At 50.4% G+C, this 10,712-nt stretch overlaps 1 protein-coding gene across 3 annotated transcripts; it reads left to right on the top strand.

Moving 5' to 3' along the window:
* The first annotated feature begins 749 nt into the window (after nt 1–749).
* Nucleotides 750–10,399, top strand: BARHL2 (BarH like homeobox 2). 3 transcript variants are annotated; one of them, XM_081914279.1, is made up of 4 exons: nt 750–923; nt 3,959–4,500; nt 6,397–6,622; nt 9,146–10,399. In XM_081914279.1, the coding sequence occupies exons 2-4, from the start codon at nt 3,975–3,977 to the stop codon at nt 9,456–9,458; spliced, it is 1,065 nt and encodes a 354-aa protein (XP_081770405.1). In that variant the 5' UTR covers nt 750–923; nt 3,959–3,974; the 3' UTR covers nt 9,459–10,399. The 3 variants fall into 3 exon arrangements, with proteins under 3 accessions (XP_081770405.1, XP_081770404.1, XP_081770403.1); XM_081914278.1 differs by lacking the exon at nt 750–923 and adding an exon at nt 2,879–3,410; XM_081914277.1 differs by lacking the exon at nt 750–923 and having other exon boundaries at nt 3,454–4,500.
* Nucleotides 10,400–10,712: the final 313 nt, after the last annotated feature.

Genomic DNA, 10,712 nt, shown 5'->3' with positions numbered 1-10,712 from the left:
CATCTTTGCCAAAGGAAAGGAAGGTCCAATATATTCCTAACCGCGCAGCTACCCTCTCCATTCCTTCTCAAATAAACCCAGATCATCGGAACTGAATTGTTTTCCGAGACGGGTTCGGGGAAAGAGAAAAACAGAGTTCCTCTGCCTGCCTGATATTTTAGAGTGTGTCCCTTAACAGAGAAAAACCAAACAAAACCATTTGGCCATCAACTTTGACGCCCGGGCAAACCAATTATTGGAAAACGTGCGCCACTCATTTGAACTTGAGTTCTCAAGAATGCAGCGGTCCTAAATCTATTTTTTATATATATTTGGGGTTCGCGTGGAAATAAAGGAGACTTCCGAGGAAGCACGCTTCTCAGTGGATGTTTTGGGAAGAGTGCAACGTATGCAAACATACAAACAAACGGGTATGTAAGGTGCACAACGCCAAGGCAATGGGTGTCATTTTAGGGGCATTCGTTCCTGCGGTTGAAATGGCACTAGATTCGCAGTGTTACTGCAGAATTAAAACTCTGTCTCCCTCTCCCCTCCACCTTTTTAAGGCCGATCTCCTTACTTTTACGCACGCACTTCTCCGGGGTATCTTTAAAAAAACACACCAAAGGTCACAGAACTAAGCACAATGGCGACTTTCCAAGCTGCTTTCTGCCTCCCCCAGCTAGCAACCCACCAATAACTATAAGCGATTCCCAGCTAGACCTGCGATGGGAGATCGTCGGTGGGGGAGGGCAGGGAAAGGGGAGAGCAGTGTATGTGAGCGGGTGGGGGTTGGGAGAGAGAGATTAAGCAATGGGGGCGCCCAAACCAGACGGAAGCATCTCCCCTCTCTCGGATCTAGCTGTTAAATGTAGTCCCAGGCCGCTTGGCACTGGGTTCTTCGCAGACACCTGCCCAGACGAAGGGGACGAGACCTAACTCAGGTATTTGGTTTCCTTCTACGATTCCCTTGCTTTCCCCACCCTCTTATGATGAGTTTGTGTATAGTTTTTTCTTCTTGTTTTGCACAAGGGGGTGTTTTAAACCGGCCCGCGTCCCTTGCAAGCTAATCGGCCCCTTCCCTCTCCGATATTTTAGCCAGGAGCTAAATCTGCTTCTCCTTTCTGAAAAGCGAACCATCGCTGCAACAGGGGCGCACGCAGGGAAAGGTCTACGGTGCACCGCTGCGTCTCCCCACCTCCTCACTCCAGTGTAAATTACATCCATCTCTCTCTCTCTCTTTTAAAAAGGAGGTGTGTGTGTTAACCCATCCACATCCCTCTCTCCTTTTCTATGTTTCTACTTTAATGTCCTTTCGCTTTCACTACAAATAATGGCTGAGAGAAGCCCCCCTCCCCCCCCAGGTTTGGATTTTGTCCTGTGTGTGTGTGAGACGCAGGGGGGGGGGAAGACTCCTGGCCCGTTTACCTTCGATTCCCCGAGTCCTTCAGGAGGCCGCAATGCGGAGTGAACTGTATCTCGCCGAACTTTGAATCATTCATTAGCACCTTATAATTACTCTGCTAATTAGGCTGACACGGCACTTAATCGGGAGTAATACGTCGCCTTGTCACTGGCAGTTCGCATTACTCTGACATTCAACAAGAGACAGGTCGGAGTCGTGGCGTCCTGGAGAAAGTGACGCAAGTTGAGGATCTCCAAAGAATCGGTGGAAAATGTCACACACACACACACACACACACACACAAGTCTCTCTCTCTCTCTCTCTTTCTCTCTCTCTTCCGGTGTTTCATGCGGATAAGTGGGAACTATTCCGGTTTTAAGCCATGGGAGCTTAGTACAAGGGGAGAAACCAGAGTGAAGTGTGAGAAGGAAGGACGGACGGAAGGAAGGAAGGAAGGAAAAGAAAAGGGGGGAAAGCACTAGAGACCCCTGGAATCTGGCAGAGTGGAATTGGCGGGCGGCACCCGAGCCCTACACTTTGCATCTGGCCCTGGGCCTCGCAGCGCCGGTGAGCTGCCTCTCCAAAGGACCAGGCATGCAGGCATCTCTTTGCCCGATTCCCATCTTTTCACCAGGCGCGGCTGCTCCCTTCCCTTCGCTCGCCCCTTGGAGAAACCGAAGCGAGCCGTTTCCCCACTTGGCTCCCGACCGAGATCTCATCTGGTCCCTCTCTCATCCCTGTTTCCCTGTTCCGCCTCCTCATTCCTAGTTTCCACCATCCAGGAATGTTGCATTATTATTATTTAAAAAGGAAAACAAAAAAGACACCATACTCACCTGTCTCCCAGACAAAGAAAATATGGGAATAGGGGAGAGCAGTAAGGAATCCCTAGAAAGCTGAACTCACCCCCCCCCTCCTCCTCCTCTTTGGAATGGATGGATCCCCTGTGCGGATGCTGGTTTCGCTTTTGTAATGCATCGCCTTGATTTAAATATCTAGGGCACGTGAGATCTCACACCTCCCAACAGCTGGCAAACATATATATATATATATATATATATATATATATATATATATATATATATATATATATATGAACTGTAACTGTTCTGTCTCACCCCTTAAATATCTTTCTCTCTCTCTCTGTCCTTTAAAACAAATCCTGCATTTCTTAATGATTTTTATTGGCGTCTAGTGTGGATAATAGCTAACCATTTACATCCAGATATAAAATTGGGGAGGGAAGGAGGGAGGGTGGAAGCCTGCAGATTCTAAAAAAGAACAGTCCCAGTTCTGAAACTGACAAGGTCCCTTGTCCTCCCCCAACTCCCCCGCCCCCGCCCCTTCTCCAGCTTCCCTTCACTCTTATTGGCTGCCAACTGCTCAGCGTCAGGTTCGACCATCGTGGCTGCCAATGGGGGGGCTCCTATTCTACGGCGGACCAAAACCGAAAAGAAACAACCTCCCCCCCCACCCACACACAAAGTAGGGGGGGAAGAAACCCACCCCAAACAAACCTAAACCCTCTTGGATGGTTTAGAATAAAGTGCGCGCAGGCGGATGGCAATGGCTGTGACGTCACGGGCGGAGTGGCAGGAGAGAAGGCGGCTGGCGCGAGGAAGAGGCAGGCAGTGGCCGAGGCTCGGCGTCGCCTCCTCCTCCTCCTCCTCCTCCTGCTTTTGCACCACGCCTCAACTTTCCAAGAAAGTTCAATAACTCCTGGGCGCAGGCGAGAGAGAGAGCGCGCGAGCTGGAGAGCCGAGAGGCTGGCGCTGGGAGACCGAGGTGCCGCACCAGGCAGCCCCGCCGGCTCGCCCGCCCCGCTGCGCCTCTGCCTTCGCCATCAGCATCATCGCGCCTCTTCTTCTTCTTCTTCTTCTTCCTCCTCCTCTTCTTCCTCAAGCCACCTTCTTCCTCCGGCGGCACCGCGAGTCCCCCTTCCACAGCGCCCAGGCGATGCCGTCCATTCCACCGGGGCGAGCGCGGCTGCTCTCTCTTAGCGCTTGCTGAACAACACGCCAAACACGTGTGTCAGGCTGGGGGTGGTGGGGGGCGTGTGTGTGTGTGGTGGGGGGCGAGTGTGGGGGGCCAGCTCTTCCAGAGGGTGCCGATCTCGCGCCTTCCCTCCGATTTCTCCCCCATTTTCCCTCTATTCCTTCACGCTCCCCTTGCTCCATCGTTATCCCCCCCTCTCCAGAGTCTCTCTCCGTCTTTTGTGTGTTGTTCATGTCCGCATCTCGTCGCCCCCCCCCTCCGTGCTCTGCCTCCCCAAGCCCTCTCCTTCCCCCGTGTGAATTTCGGCCTTAGACAGCCGGGCTTGGCGAGCTCCCGAGTCGTCCAGGATTGATCGGCGTCGATTGTTTTGTTTTGAAATCCGTGGGTCGGTCGATCTTCCAGATTCCACTCGGTGCAAAAAAACAAAAAGAAAAAAACCTGTTCGTGCGAGAGAGAGAGAGAAAAGGAGCCGCGTTGGGGGAGGTCTGGGGGATGATCGAAGGCGCTTCTTGGAACGGCGACCATGGAAGGGTCTAGCGGCTCCAGTTTTGGAATAGACACGATTTTGTCTAATCCCAGGTCCGGCAGCCCGGGCATGATGAACGGGGACTTCCGAGCGGCCCACGGCGAGGCCCGCGCGGCGGATTTTCGCAGCCAAGCCACCCCTTCCCCCTGCTCGGAAATAGACACTGTGGGGACGGCTCCCTCGTCGCCCATCTCGGTCACGGCGGAGCACCCGGAGCAGCCGCAGCCGCAGCATTTGGCGCAAGACGGGCTCCCTGCACAACATCTTCACCTCCATCACTCGCAGCAGCAGCAACAACAAAGTTTGCAGCAATCTCCCCAGCAGCAGCAGCAGCAGCAACAGCAGCAGCAACTGGGCTCGGGCAGCTGTGCCCCCAGGACTTCCACTTCTTCGTTTCTCATCAAAGACATTTTGGGAGACAGCAAACCGCTGGCGGCTTGTGCACCTTACAGCACCAGCGTCTCGTCCCCGCATCACACCCCCAAACAAGAGAGCAACGCGGCCAGCGAAAGCTTCCGGCCAAAGCTGGAGCAGGACGACAGCAAAACCAAACTGGACAAACGCGACGACTCCCAGAACGAGCTGAAATGTCACGGTGAGTAAAAGGCAGCGTGCGCCTTTTCCGTCCTTCTTCCTTCGCCTGCCTTTTTTTTTTTTTTACGCGCGAGGAGGCTTCGAACGTTCCCGGCGTTCCATTGTTTATGTTTCGAACGTTCGGTACGTTCTCGCGACGCTCCCCCCGAGTTTCGCGTCCAATCATGCCGTCCTCGAATGTTTCTGTTGCACGAAATTCCTCCCGGAACTTTGAACGTAGACTTGGAACATTGAGATGATTCGGCCATAAGCGAAGAACTGAGACCTTTTAGAAAAAAGCACGGGGAAAATAAAGCCAAGCCCGGTCAGGAAACTGAAAAGCACTTTCAGTTTATTTGGGTTTTTTTTTTTTTTTGCAAAGAAATAGATAAACAGAATTCTCAAACTTTTCTTTTTGCATTTTAAAGAATTAAATATTTAAAGAATATATATATATATCTGGGAATATTTAATCTCTTTCCGTTAGGTTGTGCATATTTTCCGTTACCTCCCATTAAAAAGTTGGTAGTGGTGCAAGAAATTTGTGTTCTGAAAGTGTGCTCTTCAACAACACTAATATAGTAGCTGGGTGTGATTAGATATTTTAAAATGCATATATGTATTATTATTATTATTACTCCTGTTTACACTATTTTTAAAACACAGCTCGCTGAAGTTTAGGAACTATTAATTAATAAGACTCATTTCCGAGAGCGTTCAAAGAAAGTGATCTTTTAAAAAAAGTTTTTAAAAGATGGTTGATCAGATTGGATCGCCCTTTTCATTTTTATTTTATAACTCTCGCGAAGCAGCCTCGCCAGCTGATTTTATACTGTATTGCTGGCTCCGTGGGTTATCTTAAGGAGTGTGCAAGAAATGTGCATTTTCTTAAATCCAAATCTATAAGGGCGCGTGTGTGGAGCCCTGTAACATTCTGCCAATCGCTGGGGAAAATAATAATAATAAAAAGCTGCTGCCAAGGGAATCCCACTTATCAGGGCAGGAGCCTTTGAAACGCGGAGGTAAGAGCAGACACATTTTGCTAATTTTACAGCCTTCAGATATTTTGCAGTGGCTAATAGATGGGCGCTCCAGTATGCTATTCATTTTGCCATTTTAGCATTAGCATAAGATTGTCCAAAACAGATGTACAGCCTCGTCTAGCAATTTTTTTTTGTTGGTTAGTTGGTGCACCAACCTCCCCAGTGGGTCAATTAGAGAGATTATTGTTCTTCCTGCAGGGAAGATCAAGGAGCGCCGAGAAAGAGAGAGAGAGAGAAGGGGGGAGGGAGAGAAACACCCCAGTACGAACACAGATGGATTGACATATCGATTTCCTAAGATTTCAGCACCAGAAAACCCAACCCAGAACAGAACTCCTAGTTGCCAAAGAGAACCCGGCAACCCTTGCGCCGTCGTCACCTGGGCAGGCGAAGTCCAACTTTGCTTCTTTCCCCCGTGACGTAGCAGCCCTCGGCTTGGTTTTATAATAACCGTTTTCCCCAAGTGCACTTCGAAAGCGGGGAAAAGAAATAGGGATTTGTCGGACGGAGAGGGAAATCAAGCCCTTCCAGAAAGACGGGTGTTATTTGTGCGCGACAGGAGGAATCACCACTCATGGGAAATCCTTTTTTGTGTCGCAACATCCTTCCTGAGATTCAGTTCTTAATCCATGGGACCCTACTGCGGCCAACTAAATTGAGCTGTTGTGGACTGCGGCAAAAAAATACAACCGCTCCCCAGCAAAAAATAAATAAACCATAATTAGTTCTACTGAGCAAATCGGTTGAATCCAACCAAGATCCAAAACAAGGAAGGTTGGGGAGATGTTGTGTTTGGGTTTGCGCTGCCCCAGTGCACTGTCTCCGCGCTTTCCTGCGGCACTAAAACCCGACCTCTGCGTCTTGTTCTTTCGTAGGGACAAAGGAAGAAGGCGACCGTGAGATCTCCAGCAGCCGAGACAGCCCTCCGGTGCGAGCCAAGAAGCCCCGCAAGGCGCGGACGGCCTTCTCGGATCATCAGCTCAACCAGCTGGAGAGGAGCTTCGAGAGGCAAAAGTATCTCAGCGTCCAAGACCGCATGGATTTGGCGGCCGCCCTCAACCTGACCGACACGCAGGTCAAAACCTGGTATCAAAACCGAAGGTAGGGCAGGCAGAATTACGTGGAGGGGGCGAAGGCCTTTCCCCTGGTTCTCCTTGGCATTCCCTCCCCAGTTTTCCCAACACACCGACTCCCTTATGTTTGAATTAAACTGTAATTTAGGAAGGGGGAACTCAACAGGAAAGCAACCCGCAGCCTGGGGAGTTGCTGTCCTGCTTCCATTTCCCTTGGTTTTACTCCCAGGAAAGTCTGCACATTTGGCTGCCACCCCAAAAAGGACTTTCCTGCGCGTAAGTCTGCTTTTTGGGGAGCGGGGAAGACAAATAAAGTCTGCAGTTTCCAAACCGCTTCACTCCACCGCCCCAATCCAAGGTTCTTTACCAAGAGAGTGCAGATAAGGAACGCGTGCTCTGTGCTTGGGTTTCTCTAACCACGACGCCAAATCGAGCTGGGGACGGTTGCCTTCACTCCCTGTGGGCCCCGCAAACCCCCGCCAGTTTGCCCCTCTCCTTTCCTACACGTGTACCGTGGTAGTAAGTAAAAGACAGGAATCAACCCCCTCTCCCCCACAGCAAAACAAAGGATGGAAAGTGGTGGAGAGTTAACGTGTCAATCAGTGGCGTGGCTTCTTGGGAAAGCTAATTAACATGGCAGGAGTCTCGACGTGGAGGGATCCTGCCTCGACGGGTGACCTTAGAGTTCCAGGCTAGGGTCTGGCCCCTTTCCCTAAGGCCCCAGCCTCCTCTTGGTCGCTCTCCCAGTTTCTCTCTTCCCCTCCTCCCCATCTTCCTTCGCCCCATGTTTCTTTCCCTCTTTAAAAATTCGGTTCTTGGCGCGCCTCTCCAACCCACTTGGAAAGCGCTGCCTTTTTTCCAAGAGTTTCCTCGCTCTTGGCGCCTGTGGATAAGAAACTGGGGTGGGGGGCTGGATGAAGAAACCAAGTCTTAAATGAGTATGTCTCCCCACCCCTCCCCTCAAGAAATCAACAACAACAAAGGCGCTGCAAGAGCAGAAAGCGGGGATTTCTAGCTTCTCGTCGATGACGGCTGCGTTGGAAAAGCGCGTCCAGTTGTCGTCTTTGCCATAATTTTCTGTCTCATTACATACGGTCGCAGCCACCCTAATTCTGTCGGAAAACATTAGTGTCATTTATCGCCAATCTAAACAGCAGCGCCATGTTTATTAATTTGGCTGCAATTGCTGGGTCGTGATTTTGTGTGTGTGTGTGAGAGAGAGGAGGAGAGCGAATGTGTGCAGGGTGCACCAGCTCCGGCAGCTTACTGGGGCTGAGAGTGATGCATGGAGACTCAGAATGGGGACGTGTGTGTGTGTGTAACACACATACACACACGGAAACTGCACTATGGTTCTGGAATAATTGACTGACTATATACTCTGATTATTTATCAGTGTTCCTTTAAGCCGGCTGGCAGGAGTTGGATGTGTGTATGTTGAAATATTCGAACAAATGGCTTAATTTTCTTTCGGTTGGGTGATGCTTGCTGTGAATCACACACACACACACACACACACACACACACACACACACACGACTAGGATTTTGGAAGAACAGAATTCTGAGTTCTTCGTTCTAAATTATCCTCTCAGAATTTAGTCTAAAACCCATTTAGTTTAAAATCATCTTCAGTGGCAGGAGGACTCAATGACCCAGGCTGACACTTCCCATCCCAATAAGTCTTCCAAAACGGCCAAAATAAAGACGCAAAGCGTTTTTGTCGTCTTTTTGGTATTGGGTGAGATTATTTGCAGAATCAAATTATCTCGATCTGAATTGTCGGTAAAAGTTGGAGCTTATGTGTCGGTTCTCTTTTTTATATATATAAGGGAGGAGGCGCTTACCCTCTGCCCCCCCAAAAGTAATTGCCTCAGGAATGGAAATGTTAGGGGTATTTTAGTTGTCCCTTTTATATGGGTGTTTTAGTAAGTCGGGCTGAGCTGTGCCTTCCCTGTTTTAAAGCGCAGAAAATTAACAGAGGGGAGGCTGGCGGGAGAAAGAGAGTGACTGTTTGGTTTGAGGAACTGATAATGAAAAGAAAAAGAGGTTTCAAGTTTTGTTGAAAGCTTGGAAATATGCCTTTTAGCAGACTTTCAGGTGGGTAGTTTTCAAGTCACCTGCCTTCAGTTTCAGAGATAGGACCAGTTAGAGCCATCAATCCTCCATTTCTTCCTTCCTCTGGTTCTATCCGTGCGTAACGCACTGCTTCGTATGTTCTATTATTTTGAAGCAATGATTCCTCATTAACAATGGCCCTTTACGCCTATGCAACCCGGACGGTGGGTGCAATAATTTTAGAGTCGCTATCACCTTTAAGGAAGAAAGGATCATGGCAATCATCCAAAGGAGGGAAATAAATCAGAGATCTACCCAAGGGGCGCCCTTGATTCTGCTCCTACAAGAAGGGCTTCCCTCTTATTTTGCTTTTTAAAAAGAGGGTGAGGAGTTGTCCTTCCGACCCGATCCTCCTGTCCCCACCGACTCTCCCCCCCCTCCCCGCAATTTGTGGGCCCGGCCTAGCGGCGTCTCTTTCTCCCCTTCTCCCGCAGGACCAAGTGGAAGCGGCAGACGGCCGTGGGCTTGGAGCTCCTGGCCGAAGCGGGGAATTACTCGGCTCTGCAGCGGATGTTCCCGTCGCCCTACTTCTACCACCCGAGCCTGCTGGGCAGCATGGACAGCACCACGGCGGCCGCGGCGGCCGCAGCTATGTACAGTAGCATGTACCGGACTCCTCCGGCGCCTCACCCTCAGCTGCAGAGGCCTCTGGTCCCCCGGGTGCTGATCCACGGCCTTGGACCCGGAGGGCAGCCGGCCCTCAACCCTTTGTCCAACCCTCTCCCGGGGACCCCCCACCCGCGGTGAAAGCGCTCCCCCTGGGGGGGAGGGGAGGGGAGCTTCGCCCAACCCCAGCTCCCCGCCCCCGCGCATTCCGCTAACAGACTCCCCCGCTTCACTCCCCCTCACTTAAGACAACTGCTAATCAGCCAAGGATGGAGCCCAGCCGAGTGAGGAGGAGGAGGAGGAAGGGGGGGGCGGTGGATGCGAGAGGTTCTCCAAGCAGCGAGAGAGGCGACCGGCTCCGAGCGAGAGCGGGGACTCTGGAACCCGTAAGTGAATCTTCGCATCCAGCCAGGCCCGCGTCAGTCCGTCCCTTGGCCGGAGGAGGAGGGGGGAAGAGAACTGCGGGGGGAGGGAGGGTTTGCTTGCGATCGTCTCTAGGAGAGAGTTGGGGAGGGGGTGCAAGAAAGAGACTGAGATCCAGCCAGTCGCAGCAAAGACTCTTGATTGACACAGAGAGAGAGAAAGAGAGAGAGAGAGGACGCCCCTCCCCCCCAACACTGATCCCAGAAGATGAGGAGACGGCGGCGGTCTTGGGGAGACGGAGAAGTTTGCACTGAATTTCTCATGACCTTTTTTTCTTACCGAAAAGTGGCATGCTCCGTATGCTATATATATATATATCTATATCTATATCCATATATAGATATATACGAGATATGTAAAATGTACATTTTGAACAGGCTGGTGTGCGAAGTGATATATCATATTTATTATATGTTGTTCCAAAAAAGAAAAGAAAAAAAGAAAGAAAAGAAAAAGAAAAAAAGAAAAGTCACATATACATTAGTGGTGGTGGTGGTGGTGGGGGAACGACAACGAAGCAAAACAAAAACAAAAATCTTCCCCCTCTACTCTCTCCTTTTCCATGCCTTTTTTTTTGATTCAGTAAAAAAGAAAAATAAATGCTTAGATGACGACGACAAAAATTATATAGATTTTTGATGACTGAAAAATGACAAAACGAAGGGAAAAAAGGAAATAAACTTTTATCTTTTTTTAAACAAATGCGTAGGTCCAAACTAGCCAATTTTCTTGAGCCAAACGCGCTTGGCGGGGGGGGGGGGGGAACTCTGCGAAGAAATGCGCAGAGCGTGCCTGCGTCTGTGTGCGATGCTCAAATTCACCCCACCAAAACGTGTGCTGCTGGCGTTCCGTTTTTGAAAAGTTGATAAGAGTTTGTGACTTTTCGAAGCAACAGATTGGAAGGGAGAATCAAGTGTTTTCTTTGGGCGAGGGGAGAGGGGAAGGGCTTGCTGCTTCAAGCTTGTGCGGTGA

The sequence above is a fragment of the Podarcis melisellensis genome (genome assembly GCF_964234715.1).
Source record: "Podarcis melisellensis genome assembly, chromosome: 6".
In the NCBI taxonomy this organism is placed as follows: domain Eukaryota; kingdom Metazoa; phylum Chordata; class Lepidosauria; order Squamata; family Lacertidae; genus Podarcis; species Podarcis melisellensis.
The sequence above is the reverse complement of the archived record's forward strand: the minus strand, read 5'-3'. Positions and strand labels throughout refer to the sequence as shown.